At 41.5% G+C, this 22,601-nt stretch overlaps 1 protein-coding gene across 4 annotated transcripts in view; it reads left to right on the plus strand.

The window, feature by feature from the left end:
- Window positions 1-22,201, plus strand: part of ece1 (endothelin converting enzyme 1) — a 336,078-nt gene extending 313,877 nt beyond the window's left edge. For all 4 annotated transcript variants that reach the window (XM_039755712.1, XM_039755711.1, XM_039755709.1 and 1 more), the window contains 5 exons: window positions 5,460-5,570; window positions 5,806-5,873; window positions 11,285-11,475; window positions 14,197-14,292; window positions 21,744-22,201. In XM_039755712.1, the coding sequence (XP_039611646.1) occupies window positions 5,460-5,570; window positions 5,806-5,873; window positions 11,285-11,475; window positions 14,197-14,292; window positions 21,744-21,920 (643 nt within the window). In that variant the 3' untranslated portion in view covers window positions 21,921-22,201. The remainder of the gene's footprint in view (window positions 1-5,459; window positions 5,571-5,805; window positions 5,874-11,284; window positions 11,476-14,196; window positions 14,293-21,743) is intronic.
- Window positions 22,202-22,601: the final 400 nt, after the last annotated feature.

Consider the following 22,601-nt stretch of genomic DNA (forward strand, 5'->3'; position numbering starts at 1 on the left):
GCTGCTCCCGTTAGGTGTTGCCACAGCGGATCATCTTTTTCCATATTACTCTCACTGCACCACTCGGGAGTATTTATATCACTGTATCTGAGTGGGGAATCACAGCAGCAGCTGATCGGAAAGAGAATTATCGGTTATACAGCATCAAGCACACGCTGCCTCAGTCACGGCAAAACGCTTCACAGACTTTCCTGTACAGACCTCGCCGTTCAGAAACAGTTTCACCCCAAGAACTTTAAACAATCAATCAGTCCATCAAGTGCACCTTGTAGAACTGTTTGTACTTATAAGTACCATCACCCCACTGTAAACTTGCACTACAGTTATAATATCGCACAACCTGCGCCACTTTATAAAGCACGTATTTACATATGATGACGATATCATTTTTAAGATGAAATTCAGCAAAATACGTTGATTATATTATATTGATAATACTTTAACTTCATTTAAATAATCTGTATTGTTAATAATTAAACATGTGAGGACAGGTGCCGCAGCGCTAGCTAGTTCACGGATTGATTCTACTTTGTGCTGTATTCTTTCTGGTGCTGACGCGACACTGGAAGGATAGATGGGTAGAATAATTAAACTTGTACTACAAAGATATTTTAATGTTCCTTAAAAGATTTGAAGAATCGTTGTTGTAAGCTTACAGATGGCTTAACGTCTATTACAGAGCTGATTGTGTGGCGATTGGGTATTTGGAGAAAGAAAAGTTAGGACAGGAATTGGAGATTAGTACGTTTGAAAGAGACAGTACAGCTGCAATAATTTCATCGAAGGTCGCACACAATCATGCACCGTGTTCCCGTTTAATGACATGCTTTAACTCCTATCATCATGAAAAAGATATCACGTATACATCTCAGTATTTTAATTATTCAGAGAGCTGTAATATCATGAATGCAATGGATTCTGTGTCCAGTCGGAGAAAGAGAAAGCGGAAGCACGTAGTGATTCACACACATAGAGCAAAAGATCAAATACAAAACAAAGCATTTAACGTGCTACTTTAGTTACGATGGGATTTGAGGAACTAGTAAATTTAACAATTTTAAGATGAGGTTTATGATGTTCTACTTTAATGACAAAATAAACTATGTGATTAAAGTGGAAATTTCGAGATTGAACTTAACATTTCGTGCTCTTTACCTACTATGTGCCTTTTTTTCTCTGTACCCTAATAAGCTTTCATATGACACTCAGATGGTGTGCTACGTCTTGCCTTTTCATGGCGACTTTGATATCTGACAACTTCTTTTTTATTTCGAGCTCTGTGCGACTTTGTGAACTTGAGCTTTCAAGTTACTCCAACACGCTATGTCACTCAATCAACTTCCTTTTGTTGATTATACCACTGTTTAAACCAACAAATAGTACGTTTTTCTTTGCCTCCGCTTGGTATTCGCTGAAATTCTTCTATTTTCCCTCTTGCTTTTGCCGTTGCCTTTTCACAAAATGCTGAGCTTAAGGGCTATTTATATTGATTTGCATATTCAAAGAGGCTTAATTCTGGGAGGAGACGGGATGGGACAGAAGGCGCGTTAGTTTTCACGCTGATTGGGATTTATGGAGTGGAAGAACGCGGAAGTGGGCGTATGCACAGATTTATGCATTTGGATTTTTCTGGGCATAAGCACATTTCGGCTTTTGTGCTTACGTCATGTTATAGTGCGAATTCTATGCACAGCGTTATGCATGAGGCCCCTGGATTGCAGCAACTACAGGGGATAACACTGCTCTTGGTGCTGGGTAAGGTCCTTGCTAGGGTCGTCCTCAATAGGATCCATGATCACTTGCTCACCTACCAACGACTGGAACAGTCTGGTTTTTACACCTAAGAAGTCTACCATCGACCGCATCCTGGCACTGAGCGGAGCGCAAATGCGAATATTAGCAGAGTTTCTTTGCAGCCTTTGTCAATTTTTACAAAGCATTCAACTCAGTTGATCGAGCTGCCCTGTGGGACATCCTGAGGATTCGCGGGATCCCCTTGAGGTTGCTGGCCATCATGGCCGGCCTGTACACTGGTACTGTGAGTGCTGTGCAGAGTGGAGGCAGGACCTCTGTGTTTTTCCCAGTTGATTCTGGGGTTCGTCAGGGGTGTGTTTCTGCTCCTACTTTGTTCAATGCTTGTATGGACTGGGTGTTGGGCAAGGTCATGGGGTCCAGCAGCTGTGGGGCATCTGTTGGTGAAGAAAGGTTCACAGATCTTGACTTTGCTGACAATGCTGTGATCTTTACGGAGTCAATGGAGGCTCTGATCGTGGCGCTCGAGAGACTGAGCGAGGAGTCTGAGTGTCTGGGCTTGCGAGTGTCCTGGATAAAAACAAAGATCCAGGCCTTTAATGACCTCTTGGGTGACCTCTTGGGCACAGTCATCAGCAGTGTGTCAGTTTGCGGAGAGAGTGTTGACCTTGTTGAGAGGTTTACTTACCTTGGTAATGACATTCATGTCTCTGGTGACTCTTCCTATGAAGTCAGTAGACGGATTGGGAGAGCATGGGGGTGGGAGTCATGAGGTCACTGGAAAGGGGTGTGTGGCGCTAACGATATCTATGCAAAAGGATGAAGGTCCAAGTCTTTAGAGTTCTGGTGCTTCCTGTCTTGCTATATGGTTGCGAGACATGGATGCTATCCAGTGATCTGAGATGAAGACTGGACTCCTTTGGTACTGTGTCTCTCCAGAAAATCTTGGATGAGTTTGAGGCTTGGATGTCCAAGAACTTTCTTAATGAACAGCACCAAAACTGAAGCTCTTTTAATTGGTACCCCCTCATCAACTTGGTTCCTCCTTTAATTGTATTTCCTTTTCTGGTCATACCATTACTTTCTCCCCTTCTGTTACTAATTAGGGTGTCAAATTAGACTCCCATATGTCATTTGATACACATGTCCATCACCTCTGTAAAATTGCAGTCGTTCATCTTCAAAACAAAGCCAGACTCTGTCCCTGCCTTTCCCTTTGTGATACTGAAAAGCTGGTTCATGCCTTTGTCTTCTCCAGGCTTGACTATTGTAATGCACTCCTCATCAGGATCCCCAACAAGAGCCTTCAAAATCTCCAACAAATCCAAAATAGTGCTACAAGGATCCTAATGAGGGTGCGGAAATATGAACATATTTCACCAATCCTTCGCTCACTTCATTGGCTCCCTATTCACCTCCATATTGAATACAAACTTTGTTTGCTCACTCATCAGTGTATCCATAGAAATATTCCACAATACCTTAAGGAACTTCTTATATTACAATCCACTACAAGAAACCTTCGTCTTGCAAATACCTACCGCCTTCGCGCCCCCCCATGACCAATCTTCATATAATGGGTGGCTGAGACTTTGCAGTTGCTGCTCCACGGCTCTGGAATGCCCTACCAGAGAGCTTGAGAACACAGCAGATTGTGGGCTGTTTTAAAAAACAGTTAAAGACTTTTCTATTTAGGAAAGCATATTAACAAAATTACCTCTAATTATTGTTTTATCTTTGTTTTTATCTTGTTGTGTCTTTGTTTAAATTTTTTATGTAGCACTTTGCGGTTTACTACAAATGTAAAGTGCCTTATAAATAAAATTGATTATTATTATTATTATTATTATTATTATTATTATTATTATTATTATTACTAAAATTACCACTAACGTTATTTTACTAGGGCGGTACGGGTGCGCTGCTGCCTCGCAGTTAGGAGACCCGGGTTTGCTTCCCGGGTCCTCCCAGCGTGAAGTTTGCATGTTCTCCCCGTGTCTGCGTGGGTTTCCTCCGGGCACTCCAGTTTCCTCCCACAGTCCAAAGACATGCAGGTTAGGTGGATTGGCGATTCAAAATTGGCCCTAGTGTGTGCTTGGTGTGTGGGTGTGTTTGCGTGTGTCCTGCGGTGGGTTGGCACCCTGCCCAGGATTGGTTCCTGCCTTGTGCCCTGTGTTGGCTGGGATTGGCTCCAGCAGACCCATGTGACCCTGTGTTCGGATTCAGAGGGTTGGAAAATGGATGGATGGATTATTTTACTATTAATATTATTTGTAGTAGAAGTAGTAGTAGTATGCATCTATATGCTTCATCGATCCCTCTCCCACCTGGACAGAGGCAGTGGTGCTGTAAAAATTATGTTTTTGGACTTCTCTAGCGCCTTCAGCACCATCCAACCTCTGCTCCTTAGGGATAAGCTGACTGAGATGGGAGTAGATTCACACCTGGTGGCATGGATTGTGGACTATCTTACAGACAGACCTCAGTATGTGCGTCTTGGGAACTGCAGGTCTGACATCGTGTGCAGCAATACAGGGGCGCCGCAGGGGACTGTACTTTCTCCGGTCCTGTTCAATCTATATACATCAGACTTCCAATATGACTCGGAGTCCTGCCACGTGCAAAAGTTCGCTGATGACACTGCTATTGTGGGCTGCATCAGGAGTGGGCAGGAGGAGGAGTACAGAAAGTTAATCAAAGACTTTGTTAAATGGTGCGACTCAAACCACTTACACCTTAACACCAGCAAGACCAAGGAGCTGGTGGTGGATTTTAGGAGGCCTAGGCCCCTCATGGACCCTGTGATCATCAGAGGTGACTGTGTGCAGAGGGTGCAGACCTTTAAATATCTGGGAGTGCAGCTGGATGACAAATTGGACTGGACTGCCAATACTGATGCTCTATGTAAGAAAGGTCAAAGCAGACTATACTTTCTGAGAAGGTTGGCATCCTTCAACATCTGCAGTAAGATGCTGCAGATGTTCTACCAGACGGTTGTGGCGAGTGCCCTCTTCTACGCGGTGGTGTGCTGGGGTGGCAGCATAAAGATGAAAGACGCCTCACGCCTGGACAAACTTGTTAAGAAGGCAGGCTCCATTGTAGGATTAAAGTTGGACAGTTTAACATCTGTGGCAGAGTGACGGGCACTAAGCAAACTCCTGTCAATCATGAAGAATCCACTGCATCCACTTAACAGTGTCATCTCCAGACAGAGGAGTAGCTTCAGTGACAGACTTTTGTCACCATCCTGCTCCACTGACAGACTGAGAAGATCGTTCCTCCCCCACACTATGCGACTCTTCAATTCCACCCGGGGGAGTAAATGCGAACATTAATTTTATTTTAATTCTTTTCATTTTTATTACTATTTAATTCAATATTGTTTCTTTGTATCAGTATACTGCTGCTGGATTATGTGAATTTCCCCTTGGGATTAATAAAGTATCTATCTATCTATCTATCTATCTATCTATCTATCTATCTATCTATCTATCTATCTATCTATCTATCTATCATAATAAAAATTGACCATTAGATCCTGAGGATGCTCTTTTAAGTGCTTGCTGATTGTTTAGTATATTTAGCCTGCCTGTCTGTCTGTGATTCAGTAATGGCTATCCGCTGTGTTTTATTTCTATCATTTCCATTTGATCGTACATTCACATGACTCAGATTAGCATATTAAGAGTGCTTTGATCTTTACCCAGGTGGAGTATGACCCCCCCAACAGTCAATGCCTACTACTCCCCCACTAAAAATGAGATGGTCTTTCCTGCAGGGATCCTCCAAGCTCCTTTCTACAGCAGAAAGTGGCCAAAGTAAGAAATTTTACATTCTTAACCAAATAAAAACGTCATGTCACATTTTAATATCTCTGTCTTCCCAGTATTTCTGTTATACATTGTCCTAATTGTTTTTTTGCCGATTAGTATAATAATGATATCAGTATTCTCATTTGCTTGTGGTTTCCTGGCTATTCCTCTATCAGTCCACATCCAGCCTGTTTGTCTTCATTGGCCACAATTTACCTGTATCGATTGTTTGTGCTTGCAGATCCTTAAACTTTGGTGGAATTGGAGTAGTAATGGGACACGAACTGACTCATGCTTTTGATGACCAAGGTATGAACTTACAGCAATCTGTTTAAACTTCCCCAGAAACACTGCCCTTGTTCTGTCTTTTAAAGATGAGATGCAGACATCTTATGCCCAGAGTAGCTGGGTTCAAATCTACCTCAGGTTACTGTCTGCTTAGATTGACATGAAGTTCTCACAAGTAACTTCAGAACACATCTGTGAGCTACTCTTCCTGTGAGCATTAGAATGTTCTTGATTTCTATGATGCTAACTGTTCTATTCATAAAGCAATTACTTTAAAATATACTGCTCAAAAAAATTAAAGGAAGGAGGCCATTCACATTTTTCTCTCCTCATCTTTTCTGACTGCTTTTTCACTAGTTTTGCATTTGGCTACAGTCAGTGTCACTACTGTTAGCATGAGTCTAAAACTGGACCCTACAGAGTTTGGTTGCACGGGTAGTCCAACTTCTCCAGGATGGCACATTAATACGTGCCATTGCCACAAGGTTTTCTTGTGTCTCCCAGCACAGTCTGAAGGGCATGGAGGAGATTCCAGGAGACAGGCAGTTACTCTAGGAGAGCTGTACAGGGCCGTAGAAGGTCCTTAACCCATCAGTAGGACTGGTATCTGCTCCATTGGGCAAGGAGGAACAGGATGAGCACTGCCAGAGCCTACAAAATTACCTCCAGCAGGCCACTGGTGTGAAGGTCTCTGCCCAAAAGAAACAGACTTCATGAGGGTGGCCTAAGGGCCTGACATCCTCTAGTAGGCCCTGTGCTCACTGCCCGGCACAGTGGAGCTCAATTGGCATTTGCCATAAAATACCAGAATTGGCAGGTGCTTTTCACAGATGAGAGCAGGTTCACCCTGAGCACAGGTGACAGACATGAAAGGGTTTGGAGAAGCCGTGAAGAATGTTATGCTGTATGTAACATCGTTCAGCATGACTGGTTTGGTGGTGGGTTGGGGAGGCATATCCCAGGAGGGATGCACAGACCTCTACAGGCTAGACAACGGCACCTTTACTGCCATTAGGTATCGGGATGAAATCCTTGGACCCATTGTCGGACCCTCTGGTGGTGCAGTGGGTCCTGGGTTCCTCCTGGTGCACGACAATGCCTGGCCCCATGTGGCGAGAGTATGCAGGCAGTTCCTGGAGGATGAAGGAAATGATACCATTGACTGCCCCCCATGCTCGCCTGACCTCAATCCAGTAGAACACCTCTGGGACATTATGTTTCGGTCCATCCAATGCTGCTAGGTTGCACCTCAGACTGTCCAGGAGCTCAGTGATGCCCTGGTCCAGATCTGGGAGGAGATCCTAGGACACCATCCATCGTCTCATTAGGAGCATGCTCGTTCCCGACATTGTCAGCCATGTATATACGCACGTGGGGGCAATACAAACAACTGAGTACGATTTGGAGTTGCTGCAATGAAATTTCTGCAAAATGGACAAGCCTGCCACATCAGTTTTTCACTTTGATTTTCGGTGTGTCTTTGAATTCAGCTCTCTGTAGGTTGATAATTTTCATTTCCATGAAACGATGTGGCGTCCTTTCGTTCCTAACACATTACCCAGTGCATATCAGGAGAGATATCCAGCAGGATTTTTTTTCCCATTGAGATCTGATGCATTTTTAAAGTGTTCCTTTAATTTTTTTGAGCAGTTTATAATAATCAAGCAAATATACAACTGCAGACTGAAAAAAAAGACTGAGTGAGATTACAGATTGCATACCAAGAGAAACAAACATTTTCTACAGCAGTGAAAAGGTCAGATTGTAATATTCTGTAGCGCCGCTGGTGTAAAAGAAGAGTGCCCTTGTAGTGTTACTCCACAGCTGAAATAATGTCAAAGAAGGCAAAGATATCACAAAATCAGTGCATTTAAGGCAACCACAATGGAAAGGTTGGCACAAAAGGAGAATGCAAAAATCACAGACAAAAGTAAGCCAGATGTTCAGCTGCCTCCCTGGGTCTAGCTTATATACAGGTAGGTCTTTATCCCTAGTGTCCCAAATGGAGTGGTTGTCTTGGCCTGTCCTCCTCTCACTAGTGAACCTTTGCTTCAACTAATTTGCCTAAAATAAACTCTGACAAAAAGAGGTTGGTTTTAGCCAGTCCCTGAAGCCATGTTTGGAGTTAGGGGGACACCTTTTTTAGCTAGTATTGCCAGCAACGATATCACCTGCATTTCAGAACAGGTAGTCCACTTGAAGCTAAGCATGTTTGGGCCCAGCCAGTACTTGATAGATGACAAAGCATCTAGGATAAGCTTAGGTTGCTGCTTGTAGAGGTGTTAGTGAAGCCATCTGGGACGCTTACTCTGTGGTTTGTCTGTGGATCGCAGTTGCTCGGACACTGTGCTGTTAAAATCAGTGCATCCTTTGGATGAGATCCTGATTCTCGACTGCTATAAAAGGACCCGGGGCATCTTTCGAAAAGAATAAGGTGTACCCTGATGTCCAAGCTAAATTGCCCACAATAGTCTGGTCATTCTGGCAGCTTAATCATACCCTGGCACTTATTAGCTAACTATCTCTCTTGCGCCATCATCACCTTAGAGGTAATGTGTGGTGAGCCTACTCACACATAAATGGCTCCAGTCATATCATCTAGGTGGGTGCTACACTTTGGTGGTAGTTAAAGTGGTTCTTCATTGTCTATGTCAAGTGCTTTGAGTAGATTAGAAAAGCATTATATAAATGCAATTCATTTTTACTATTTTATTATTGTTGGGTCACAACTTTACCACTCCCTCTAGTGTACCTAGTGTCTGGGCACGCAAAGCCTTGTGCAGTACTAAAAGTGGCTTGGCCTCCGCAGAAATTGCCAGTTCCATTATGGGGCAGCACAGTCCCACTGATCCTATTCAAGGAATGTATGCAGTCACTAGCAACCAACTGGCAGAATAGCAGCCCTGGTTTGTCACTCTTGCCAACCATTAATGGCATTTCTGTATCTCCAAGTAGAGGTCCAGAGATCTCTGATAAGTTGCCCACCATCCAGCACATGTTCCCTCACAATTTCTTACACCAGTGATCCTGAGGACTTCAGTTTCAACCCACCAAACCCAAGGTCACTGTCTCCCACTGGCCTGCAGAGATGTTCTGTCGCTGATAATTTGGGTCTGCCTCTCTGTAGGGATTTCCTGTGGGACTTCATTGTGCTGTTTTATCCTGTGTTATCACTGTTTCCTTGTCACTGGCACCCTGTTGGTAGTTGGGCACTCCATGACATTGAATAATATGTTTGTTTTATGTTGATTAATACAACAAAAAAAAAAAAGAAATACACAAATAAGAATTAGCTCAAAAGGATTAAATGACAGCTCACTAGTTAGCATTGCAACTTTGCAGTTTCAGAGTCCTGGGTCCTCATTTATAAAGCTTGCACCAAAAGAAGCTTGAAATGTGAGTTTGGAACTTCCCACAAAAATATCAAGATTTCTAAAAGAAACTTGACGTGAAAGCTTGCATATACTTATGGTTACTCTGAACCATGTGTACACAACCTTTCAGAGAAACTTGACACCCTTGATCAAGAATGCAGCCAGACCAGCTAAATGTCAAATCACACAAATAATAATTCATATCACCGAGTCGTTGTTATAAGGTGCATTGACATTACAAACATATTAAACAGGAAAAATGTTGAATATGATGTTCAGGCTCTATTTTAGTTTCCTTTTAAGAGTGCCAATGCTACGTATTTCCACTGAAGAACATTGTTATTTTTTTGTCAGTTTATATCACCTACCTGTTGTGACTTCTCAGGAAACTGTCCGACACCTCAGTATCTCAGCCAAGCTTTACTGCATCATGGCTGTCGTTACTGGAAGCCATTAACCGACTGACAATGCGCTTTATTCAGTTTCTGTATGGTGTAGCTGTAAATACATAAAGCATATTTTTGCCACCATCAAAAGGCAATTTACAGCAGAGTGTCTAGTTCTTCTAATGTAATTGGGTCACTTTACTGCACTCATATTGCAATAAGGGCACCTAGCGAGAATGAAGCTGCTTTTGCTAACAATAGGCAGTTACATTCCATTAATGCACAAGTCAAATGAGATGTCAAGATGATACCAACAAATATCATGTCACTGTGGCCTTTGCCAACCTGTGTTTCATTTATTTTGCGGCAGACCAGTTTTGGCAGACATGACAGTAATGTACTGTACATGGTGACTGGCTTGTTGGTGAGGTAACTGGCTGAACCCTCAGTTTTTCATATGGACTGAACTATTCATTGTATCAGCAATCATGTCATTTCATGTGCCAGGTAATAGTGGCTGACTGCACAAACGCTGGCACCTTATGCCTTTCCCGGACCCCCAAAATGCAGAGGAGAGGAGCTATAATGCTCTGCATGATCTTGTGTACTCAGTTGCAGAGCACATCCAGATTCTTTTGAATGTAGGTGGCATGGTCTCGACATGTCAGGAGGGAGGCTGCACTACTAGCCAATAAACATCCGCAACATCATGGTCACATACTATGTATGAGGTTGATTAGCACTTAGGCACGTTCATGAATACATATTTACAAAATGACTGCAATTTATAAAGGTCAATTATGCAGAAATGTGTGTGCAACAGGTTTTATAAGTCTGATTTTTTTAATGCATACGCATTTTCCATTTTTTTGGTGTGCGCATATTTTCGTAAATGAAGCCCCTGGTCATGGTGTGTGCAGAATCTGAATATTCTCTTATTTTGGGTTTTTTTTCCAGGTACCCCAGTTTTCCTCCTAAATTCCAAAGATATGCAGGTTCTGTCAATTTGCGACCCTAAATTTGCTCCATATGAGCAAGAGTGGGCATTTGCATGAATGTGTCTTGGAATGGACTGTTGCCTTTTTCAGAGATGGTTACAGTCTTTTGTCTAAATTTGCCACAACTCTTTAACTGAATTAAGCAGGTTTGATAATGAATGAATGCACATATTTTTATGCATGAATCAATTATTTACTTGAAACCCTGAAGGGCTGAGCATCTTATGTCATGTTAATTCCTGTTTACCTATTTCTGTTTTAATTGATTAGATCAGGCCTAAATAAAATGTAAAATCTGTGTGTATTAGCCTTTTTTCTTTAGAAGCGTAATGCCTGCTTTTTGAGACAGAGAAGTGCTTAGTGCTACGGCCTTACAGCTCTAGATCCATATGTTCAAATCCTAGTTCAGTTAGTCTATGTGCAGTTTGCATGAGCTCCGCTTATCTCCTGGGTGCTCCTGTTTCCTACATCATTCCAAAGACTAGTCAAGTTAGACTGACCACTCTAATGCCCTAATCAGAGCGAATGCGAGAGTGCATTGTAATGTATATGTGACCCATCCAGGGTTGATTTTTTGCTGTGTACCAAGTGCAGGCAGCCTGAGAGCAAAATTCACAGTTGAGCTTTAAATGTTACATTAATTGTCAATTAGAGTGAAACAAATGCTATTGCAGGACGTGAATATGACAAAGAAGGAAATCTGCGGCCTTGGTGGAAAAACTCATCGATAGAAGCCTTCAAGAAGCAAACAGAATGCATGGTAGAGCAGTATGGGAACTACAGCATCAACAATGAGGCTCTGAATGGGAAGCACACTCTTGGAGAGAACATTGCTGACAACGGGGGACTAAAAGCAGCCTACAATGTAAGTCATGTGTGGCTATTTGTGATCACGCTGACAGATCATGAGCTCAGTATTAAAGTTGAAGAGTAGTTTCTTTCCATTTTTCCCTGTTTTTCTCTAAATATCTGCCTCTAAATTATGATGATGTCTTCCATACTAGTTAAAACATTTTGTAGTAGTAGCAGTACAATGACAGCGGTTAATGCTGATGTCTCATGAATCAAGTGTCTCAGGTTTGGATCCCCAGTCCTGTTGCTGTCACTAGGAGATGTAAGTTTTCTTCCCATTTTTGCACCAGTTTTCCTCCTAACATGCCAAATATGTACACATTCACTCCATTGGTGACTCTGTATTGACCCAGTGTGTCAGGTTTGTGTGTGTGAGTATGAGCCAATGACGTTCGGTAAGGTTCATGGCTCATTTACAAATATATGAACCCCAAAGAGTAGCTTACTCACTGTTCAATTGACAGTTTGCACACTGACTACTGGTTATGTTTCACTTCTCATCAGCATTCTTTACACACACATTTGTAAGGTACATATTTGGCTAAGAAAGAACGATAAATGTATAGCAGCAAGAGAGAGTGGAGGGATCACATTTGCTCTGCATCCTCCGTGTGTTCTAAATTTGCCGTTGCATTTTCACAATTCATACTCATTCGATACAAATGCAAGTATTGAGTGATATACAAAAAAATTGATTTCAACCTGACCTTAATTGAAATACTTAGGTTTTTTTAAGTGTTTTTATTCTGATGCTTTAAGCAAAAGAGACTGTTCAACAAGAAAAGCAAAAGAATATATTATTTAAGGACAAAATTTAGTTTTTAACTATTGAGATTTTTTTTTTCTTAGTCTGATCCCATTTTTTTTATAAAATTGAAAACTGTTTATGGTCTTACCTTTACTTGTAAATGAAGTCCATGCGCCTATCCTTCTCCACGAAAATCTCTGTCACCTTCTTCTAAAAGTCCCTCCTTATTTTCCTTTAGTTTTAAAAAAATCTTAATCTTCTATTTTTGCAGTTAGTCGTATCAACAAATAAAAATAAATGGACCACTGCAGTGCACTTGACTTTCTGATATCGCTAACTTATTGGCGCCTCTGCGTAGAAGAACAGCAGCAACGAGCACCTGTTGGGCTCACATAGATAGATAGATAGATAGATAGATAGATAGATAGATAGATAGATAGATAGATAGATAGATAGATAGATAGATAGATAGATAGATAGATAGATAGATAGATAGATAGATAGATAGATAGATAGATAGATAGATAGATAGATAGATAGATAGATAGATAGATAGATAGATAGATACTTTATTAATCCAAGGGGAAATTCACATGCGCCCCCTTTGGTGCAGCATAGTATTGTCTGCCTCACCTTGTGCCTTTTCACTGCATTTTTATGTCCAATCAGCAAGGCTAAATATGTCACACACATTCATTAAATATATTAGCCAGACTGTGGACAGTCAGGGTGTATAATAAACGTGTCTGCTAACATTATGTTGGCGACATACAGAGAGAGAGCAACAGGTACGCACCAATTGAATGCATCAGCCAAGTGTGTGAGGAAGAGCGCAGTCCAAGAGGAGGCTCAGTTCGTCACTGCCGCACCACACATTTCTCTCCTCTATTTGAACAGGAAATGCACAAATTCAGGGATTTTGACTATAAAAATTATCACAATTATTGGAACCATACAGAAAACAAATTTATAGCACAGACCAGTGGAGAAATTTATTTTATGTTAACATTATTAGTTTTTTTACTTTTCATGGTGGCCTCATCTGCCTCCCCTAAACGCACGTCCCTGGTATAAGCTACAATGGAATGGCACAGTTTCCTGTCCAGAGTTAGTTTTGGGCTTGTATCTGATCCTGCTGGGTTAGGCTGAGGCCCCAGTAAGCCTAATTTGAATTAACCGGGTCAGATATATACAGTATATATTTTTTTGGAATAACAGTGCAAATGGTATGTTAAAAGAGTTCAAGGCAGAAAGATGTACTCAATATATTTTGAGCCCCTCTGTCATTCTAAATTGATAATTTAATTGTGGTATGTACAGCTACTAAAATCATATGCCCAGCTAAAAAGGGCAGTCACCTCCCCAACTATGTAACTGTGTTCCATTATGTATTTAAATGAAATATTAAGACAGACCTTTCAAGATGAAAATCCTGTAAGGCCATGTCAAATTACAAAACTGCTTGACACTTTTCTCAAAGTTTCACATTTTCAAAGTATCATGTGCCCCCCTACCTGAAGGAGCTAATGCCCATGTAAAGGGTTTACTAGTATAACATTTTCACTTGCAGTCTCTACCCCTTGTTTTCTTTTTTTCCATTCTGTCATGCAATTTAAAACACAAGACATCAGACAGATGAGCCTGTCTTATGTTTATGAAGTCCAAAAAGCCTGTGTTCTACAGTATATTCTTCATCACTGCATTATATGCATTGTACTTCCAGACCAGTATTTATTGGTTGTTAGCTCTCTTGCACACAATTCCACCCTTATGTTTAAAGACAAAATCAAACCTGATTGATTTGGTTGGACTGAGTCACTGGGCACGTCACTCTACAAGACTGGCAGTCATGGAAGAACACTGCAGCTGCCCCTGACTGCTAAGATTATGTAAGAAAAGTCCACAACTGAAAAGTCATGTAATGTGACATAGATTTGAGGAGCACAAAACAAGATCTGAGCATCTGATTTTTCTTGTTTTTTACAGGCCTATGAGAATTGGATTAAGAAAAATGGAGAAGAAGAAGTTCTTCCTGCATTGGAATTAACTAATGAGCAGCTCTTTTTTGTAGGATTTGCACAGGTAGGTTACCATGGTGAAGCAAGTGGACTTACACCATATCTGGTTTGAACTTTGTTTTTATGGACAGACTTTATATTGTGTGGACCACATACTATTAGGTCCTGTTTCTGATACTTACTTTGCCATCTGTGAGATGAGCCCAGCTGGTCTTCTTTAACTATGTTGAATTGTACAACTTGCTTTCATTATTTGATTAAGATTGTAGAGGGTCCTCCACTCACATTATTTGAGAAAGTGATTATTCTGCCAAAGGGTGGAACAGTGGTAGCGGTAAGGAGACCTGGGTTCGCTTCCCGGGTCCTCCCTGCATGGAGTTTGCATGTTCTCCCCGTGTCTGTGTGTTTCCTCCGGGTGCTCCGGTTTCCTCCCACAGTTCATAGACATGCAGGTTAGGTGCATTGGCGATTCTAAAATTGTCCTTGGTGTGTGTGTGTGTGTGTGTGCCCTGCGGTGGGCTGGCACCCTTCCTGGCAATTTGTTCCGGCCTTGCGCCCTGTGCTGACTGGGACTGGCTCCAGCAGACCCCCGTGACCCTGTGTTAGGATATATAGCGGGTTGGATAATGGATGGATGGATGGATTCTGCCAAAAGAAGGAAAATGGAAGACCATGGAGAAAAAAAATCGAAAATGAGTCAGAAGAGGAATAAATGAACGTTGCCAAAACAAGGAAAGAAAGCCTAAAAAATGTCTAAACCAAACTGTGAACCAAAATCAAAGTCAAGAAACTGTCATAAGATCATAGCCAATGAATCTGAATGCTGAAACACTGTACGTAAGGTCTGAGGAGCTGGTTTATGTATCGTCGCTTCAGTAACGTCACCAAACGTGACCTTTCATTTCCATACCAACCTGGATGCACATTTTTGTATAAAATGGCATCATCTGTAACAAAACCAAGATGCTATTGCAGTAATTTTGTTTTTAAAAATTGAAATTTTTCATAATATTTTTTCTCCCTGGTCTCTGTTGGCTTTGATCAAAGATTCTTTAGGATTTCTTTTATTAGACTGCTGACTGTTTTACAATGATGCCTTTGACATTTCCCAAACACAACACCTTCTGAAAAAAACTGAACACAGTAAATATAAAAGAAACCTTAATTCCTACATTGAGTAGGGATATTAATTGTTCCTCAGTTGTGTGCAATTTCCCCATTTTATTGTGTGTTCCTGCCTAACACAAATCTAGGCCACCTGCTAATGGGGGATTACTGTCCCGTTTCTGATTGCACTTGTACTTTTCCCTTTGGTCTATGGACCCACCACAAGATGGAGATACTTTTGTGAGGCTGAAGGCTTGTTAGGCATACATCCATTAGGAGCTATGTGAATTGTATGGTTTGCAAACTGATATGAAAAGGAACACAGGTTTGTACACCTATAAAAAGCTTCTGCCAGTTATGATAAATTACAAGTCCTTTACCGTACCACAACACAGAATAACATTGGGTCGTGCAATGGTAAATCCAGTTAAAGGAGACATGGAGCATGATTTGGTATGATTTTGGGTCCTTAGACACTGCCATTGTTTAATTCTGTTGTTAGGTCCACTATCAGCGCTGCTACTTTTTACAAAAGTAAAAATAAACTATAACTCCAAAATAAAACTAGAACACAATGGTAAATCTAAAAACTGACCAGTCTTAAACAATAATATACAGTATTAAGCCCACAACAAAATGACATTTACATTTCAGATTTACATTTATTTGCTTAGTAGACACCTTCATACAAAGAGACTCACAAATGAAGTGAACATAATCGAGTAAGCATCAGTCAGGGGAGAACTGTTTGGGAACAAGTGTTACAGGACAAGGTTACGAAATTCATCATCACAAGTGAAGAGGCAAGAACAAAATACACGTGAGTTACAATTCCTAGATTACAAAAACCTACCAACTAATATCAGTTGGACAGCAATTCACCAAAAGTCTTCAGACGCTTCTTAAACACAGTGAGGTAGTCAGATGTTTTAATGAAGGTGGGCATTTTTCACCCACTAGGAGCTACACATGAAGAGTCTGGACTAAGATTTGATACAATGCAAAATGCCATTCTTCAGCAGAACTAAGTGGGCATGAAGGAGCATAGGACCTCACAAGTGTTTCCATATCTGTAGATGCTGGTCCACTGACAACTCAGTAGGCTAGCATCAAAGATTTGAACTTAACATGTGCTGTTACAAGGGAGCCAATGTAATGATCGGAAAAAAGATGGGGTGCTAAATAGACAGACGAGCTGGGATAACTAGAAACATAACATGGGTGTTCTTTTGCCTGTCACCAGAGGTCACCCTTTTCCAGACAGTGACCAAAAAATGGATGGGTAGTCACATAATGCAAGTCTTTGAAAGGGAGTTTAGGTGATGGATGAATGACCAGACAGATAAAATTAAAAACAAGATAGAAACTGAAAGCACTCAGCAGTAAGTGTCTGCTTTATCCCACAAAGCAGGCCTATTTGCACTTCATCAAAAACAAAACGAGAAAGCATGAAGTCTAAGAAAGCAACAAGTTCATTTCAGTTATCACTCAGGCAGCGTTGTCTGATGATTAAAGCATTCGAACTTAAAACCCTAAAGCTGCTGGTTCATTTCCTGCTTGTGATTCACTTAGCATGCTTACATGTGCTTCAATAACCTGATTATTCACAGAAACCTGATTTCTAAAATGCCATGTAAACCTTTATTCCGATTAGGGGAAATTGGATTATTGCCCTCTCAGGTCAGGACAGGTTGGAGAGCAAGCATTGACAAAGCACATTGTCACACCCACCACACAACGAAACAACTCGGGATCCCTGGTGGCAACAACAACAACAACATTTATTTATATAGCACATTTTCATACAAAAAATGTAGCTCAAAGTGCTTTACATAATGAAGAATAGAAAAATAAAAGACACAGTAAGAAAAGAAAATAAGTCAACACTAATTAACATAGAATAAGAGTAAGGTCCAATGGCCACAGAGGACAGAAAAAAAAAAAAACCTCCAGATGGCTGGAGAAAAAAATAAAATCCGCAGGGGTTCTGAGGCCACGAGACCGCCCAGTCCCCTCTGGGCCTTCTACCTCACATAAATGAAACAGTCCTCTTTGTATTTAGGGTTCTCACGGAAGGACTTGATGATGATGGTCATGTAGACTTGTGGCTTTTAGTCCATCAATGTTGGAGCATCATGATGCTTTGAGTAGGTGGTGATGGCGCAGGTCGCCACGACAAAGAAACCAGAAAAAGAAACAGAAGAGAGAGTAGGGGTCAGTATGGAGTTTAGAGCCACCATGAATAGTTTTATACTGAATTGAACATACAAAGTATCACCAGGATAAAATTTAAATGAAGTTATAAAAAGGCCATGTTAAAGTAATGTGTTGTCAGCAGTGTTTTAAAGTGCTCTACTGTATCAGCCTGGCGAATTCCTATTGGCAGGCCATTCCAGATTTTAGGTGCATAGCAGCAGAAGGCCGCCTGCCTCACCACTTCTTTTAAGTTTTGTTCTTGGAATTCTAAGCAGACACTCATTTGAAGATCTAAGGTTACAATTTGGAATATAAGGTGTCAGACATTCCGATATATAAGATAGAGCGAGATTATTTAAGGCTTTGTAAACCATAAGCAGAATTTTAAAGTCAATTCTGAAAGACACAGGTAACCAGTGTAGTGACATCAAAACTGGGGTGATGTGCTCGGATTTTCTTTTCCTAGTTAGGGTTCTAGCAGCTGCATTCTGCACTCGTTGCAAATGATTTATGTCTTTTTTGGGTTGTCCTGAGAGGAGTGCGTTACAGTAATCTAGTCGACTGAAAACAAAAGTGTGAATTAATTTCTCAGCATCTTTCAATTATATAAGAAGTCTAACTTTTGCTATGTTTCTTAAGTGAAAAAATGCTGTCCTAGTGATCTGATGAATATGTGATTTAAAATTCAGGTTACAGTCAACAGTTTTTTACTTCCGTCTTGACTTTTAATCCTAATACATCAAGCTGCATGCAACACCCCAGTCCCCCCCTCCAGAAATGACCCTCTGTCTAGCACAGCCAGGTATTACGTGGGTGGCCCCTTGTCCTGGTCTAGCAGCTTAGGTCCTCAGCAATGAGAATCCTGCAAGCCGGATCACCCTCGGGGAATCACACCACATGACTGTAGTGCTGTAACTGACACTCCCTCACAATGCAGGTAATGTGCCTCATTCAGGACTCCGTGAGCAGCCGCTCATTCAACACAAAGTTAAACCAGCAGTACCCAAGGATTCTCCAAATAGACACAGTACCAAAAGAGTCCAGTCTTTGTCTCAGGTCACTGGATAGTGTCCATATCTCGCAAACGTATAGCAAAACAGGAAGTTCCAGGACTCTTAGGACTTGGACTTTCATCCTTTAGCAAAGATATCTGGAGCGACACACACCCCTTTCCAGTGACCTCATGAACCCCCAAGGCTTCATAGGAACAGTCACCAGACACATGAAAATCATTGCTGAGGTAAGTAAACCTCTCGACAAGGTTGACACTCTCTCCGCAGACAGGCACACTGCTGATGGCTGTGCCCAAGAGGTCATTAAAGGCCTGGCTCTTGGTTTTTATCAGGACACTCACAAGCCCAGACACTCAGACTCCTCACTCAGTCTCTCGAGAGCCCCAATCAGAGCCTCCATTGACTCTGTGAAGATCACAGCATCGTCAGCAAAGTTAAGATCTGTCAATCTTTCTTCACCAACAGATGCCCCACAGCCACTCGAATACATGACCCTGCCCAACACCCAGTCTATACAAGCATTGAACAAAGTAGGAGCAAGAATACACCCTTGATGAACCATAAAATCAACTGGGAAAACACACAGGTTCTACCTCCCCTCTGTGCAGCACTTACAGTACAATTGTACAGGCCGGCCATGATATCCAGAAACCTTGGGGGTTGGGCCCCACAAAGTCTCCAGGTGTCCCACAGGGCAGCTCAATCAACCGACTCGAATGCTTTACAAAAATTGACAAAGGCTGCAAAGAAACTCTGATTATATTCGCATTGCACTCAATGAGAACCCTCAGTGTAATGATGCAGTCAACGGTAGACCTCTTAGGTGTAAAACCAGACTACTCTAGTCACTGGAAGGTGAACAAGTGATCACAGATCCTATTGAGGACGACCCTAACAAGGACCTAACTCGGCACCTAGAGCAGTGTTATCTCCCTGTAGTTGTCACAATCCACGCAATCACCCTTCCCTTCCCAGATAGGGACAAGTCCCGTTTTCCAGTTAGTTGGGATCACGCCCGTCTCCCAAAGAGAAGCAAAGATTGCTTGCAATGCCAGGAGGACAGCCTTACCATCAGCCTGGAGAAGTTCACCCTGGGAAACCTAAATAACAGAGGTAGATCTCTCCACAAATAAGCCAAATATGTGGCTATGTAAACCCTCAATCGGGTTGTTGTTAAGATTTTTGTAGTCATGTCCGGTGCACTCTGTCACCCTGCACATGTATTTGCTTTGCACATGCTTCCAGCAGCCAAGGGTAGAAGAGGCAGATGCTCAGGCGATCACATTATTTGTTCTCCTGGCTGAAGAAAGTTGTAATATTTCAGAAATCGTTAAATACATGTTGATATACTGAATTTATAGTGCTAAACTCAGCAGCACAATTTGAAGAGCAGTAGGATAACATGCCAAAAATTAATGTGCATGAAGTACAGTGGAACCTCGGTTTGCGAGTAACTTGGTTTACTAGTGTTTTGCAAGACAAGCTAAAATTTTTAATAAATTTTGACTTGATAAACGAGCGACATCTTGCAATGCGAGTAGTATGTATACGCCTTGTCTGCTGAGCGTCATGTAATCACAACTGAGCTGATGGTTCTTCTCTCTCTCTCTCTCTCTCTCTCTCTCTCTCTCTCTCTCTCTCTCTCGCTGTGGGATTGTGGGCAATCATCTCCTATTCTCCGTCTGAGTTGGCGTGCCTCACTCATATAGTCAACATCTGTACGAGCGTATACTGTTTACTACAGCATTGTGACTGTGTGTGTGTGTGCTGTGACGTGCGAGTCCCCGTCTTGCGCCACCAGCTTTATTCATCTTGAAACTGCAACAGCGCAGTTATTTATTGTAGCGGGATCTGCTACTCTCCTGTACACAGACAGAGCAGTCGGGCAGGGTCGTGGCCAAGCAGTACTGTGCCCTGCATTTATAATGTTCCTTATTCCTTGTATCACCCATCGACGGCAGGCGCTGATAGCATGTCCGCGATCTTTTCGGATCCACTTTTATGGGGAACTGCTACAGTGCTGGGAGACCGCGATTGCTTTGGGACGCTCTTCTGCGTGTCGTCCCGTTGGGTGGAATCTCACAAGAGTTTAGAAACTCACTCACACCAGCCATGATTATTTTCAAAGATAAAGTGCAGGTTATTTTGTTTTATGTATTTTTACTTTATATTTTGTATTAATCGTTTTTATATGAATAGTTTTGGGTTGTGGAACGAATCATCTGAGTTTCCAGTATTTCTTATGGGGAAAATCACTTTGAGTGCTGTGGACTGCGAGCACGTTTCCGGAACGAATTATGCTCACAAACCGAGGTTCCACTGTAGTCTGATTACTTTGTAAAGTAACAAGTATTCTAACATACATCTTTTTGAAGTAAATACCTGTGTTATTATTGCGGCAGCACTAGATGTTAGGCAAGAAGCACACGCACTGGATATTTGCAGGGTTCAGCCTGGCAGAAAGGAGTTTGCTGCGTGCAATTCGGTAACAGACCCCTATAAATAAAGCATCAGTTTTTACTAAACATTTTTATAAAACACAAGAAAATTATCACAGGCGTCATGCTTAGTTTCGGATTTAGTTATGATAACGTTGGAGTGTTTCGACAGAGGAAAACTCCACAAGATTACTTGCCCATGCAAACGCAGATTATTAAGAAACTAGACCTCTGCCTTACCCAAATTATGTGCGGGCATCGAAATGCACTGACTGTCATAAGAACGTAAAAAAATGTGACAAATAAGAAGAGACCTTTTAGTCCATCAGGCTTGTTTGTTTAGCTAATGGCTAAGCTCTCCTAATGTCTTATCTAGATACTTCTTAAAGGCGCTCAAGGTGTTTCCCTCAACTACAAGACTTGGTAGTTTGGAGGTGGTTAATGTTACCTGTGTGCCCTCCAACTGTAAAACACACATGTAAAGAGTTGAAATGTATCCTGACCTTTGTAAGCTGCTTTGGATATCTATACTGTCTAAAATAAGAGAATAATGATAGTCCTTTTTATCTATTTGCAATGCAAAAATGCATTTAGAGTGACTGCCCAGGACATGGCTGCTTGCTATCCCTTTAGTTATGCAATCCTGAGGGACTGTAGTCACATACTGTCTTCTGAAGCAGCTTGTGTGTGGATCACATGTAATGCTCAGTAAGATTAGGCCTTTACACCATTTAAATTTGTCTCTTTCATCCTTGTTACAGGTGTGGTGTTCAGTTCGGACTCCAGAGAGTTCTCATGAAGGCGTGATCACGGACCCTCACAGCCCATCCCGTTACAGAGTCATTGGCACGGTATCTAATTCGTTGGACTTCTCCAAACATTTCAACTGTCCAGTTGGCTCCCCCATGAATCCAAGACAAAAGTGCCAACTTTGGTAGTTTGCCAGTAGCCAGTCTTACAAGAGCTTTAATGTGAAGAGGAGCTGGAATTCTGGGATTGAAAACCACTATAACAAAATGCTTCAAGTGACCAGCTAGAGGTTGACTAATGAGAATAAAGAGCTCAGCTAAAAATATATAAAGATGTTTTTAAAGATTAATGATATATTTTTTGACATTGTACATGATTTGAGCACTGGACTCCACAGCAAGCGCGAAAATGCAGCTGTGCAGAATAGATGGATTTTTTATATAGATGCATATATATATATATATATATATATATATATATATATATATATATATATTTTTTTTTTTTTTTTTTTTTTTCATTTTGTAATCACCTGTTTTGCATTTCTTTTTAAAACAAATACACCAAAGAGCTCCAGTCTTGCTCCAAGTTGTACTCTGAAACCACTAAAAACTTCTGCCAAAATATGCAGAACGTGAATTCCATGAACTCCAAATGTGCCTTCACTCGCCTTGTCTACAGATCTGACCCTTTGTGACATGTCTTATGGAACTACAGAGGGATCTGATATCCACTCTCTCCAGTCAGGAATGCTGCACCTTTAAATCTTTGTAAATAATTGATCTCTGAGGAAAAGGAAAACAGAACATAAAGAAACTGAATCGGCCACAGAGAGCTGCATTCATTTTGATCCTTCTTGTTTAGACTAA

This window comes from Polypterus senegalus, chromosome 6 (assembly GCF_016835505.1).
Source record: "Polypterus senegalus isolate Bchr_013 chromosome 6, ASM1683550v1, whole genome shotgun sequence".
NCBI classification, from domain to species: Eukaryota; Metazoa; Chordata; class Cladistia; order Polypteriformes; family Polypteridae; genus Polypterus; species Polypterus senegalus.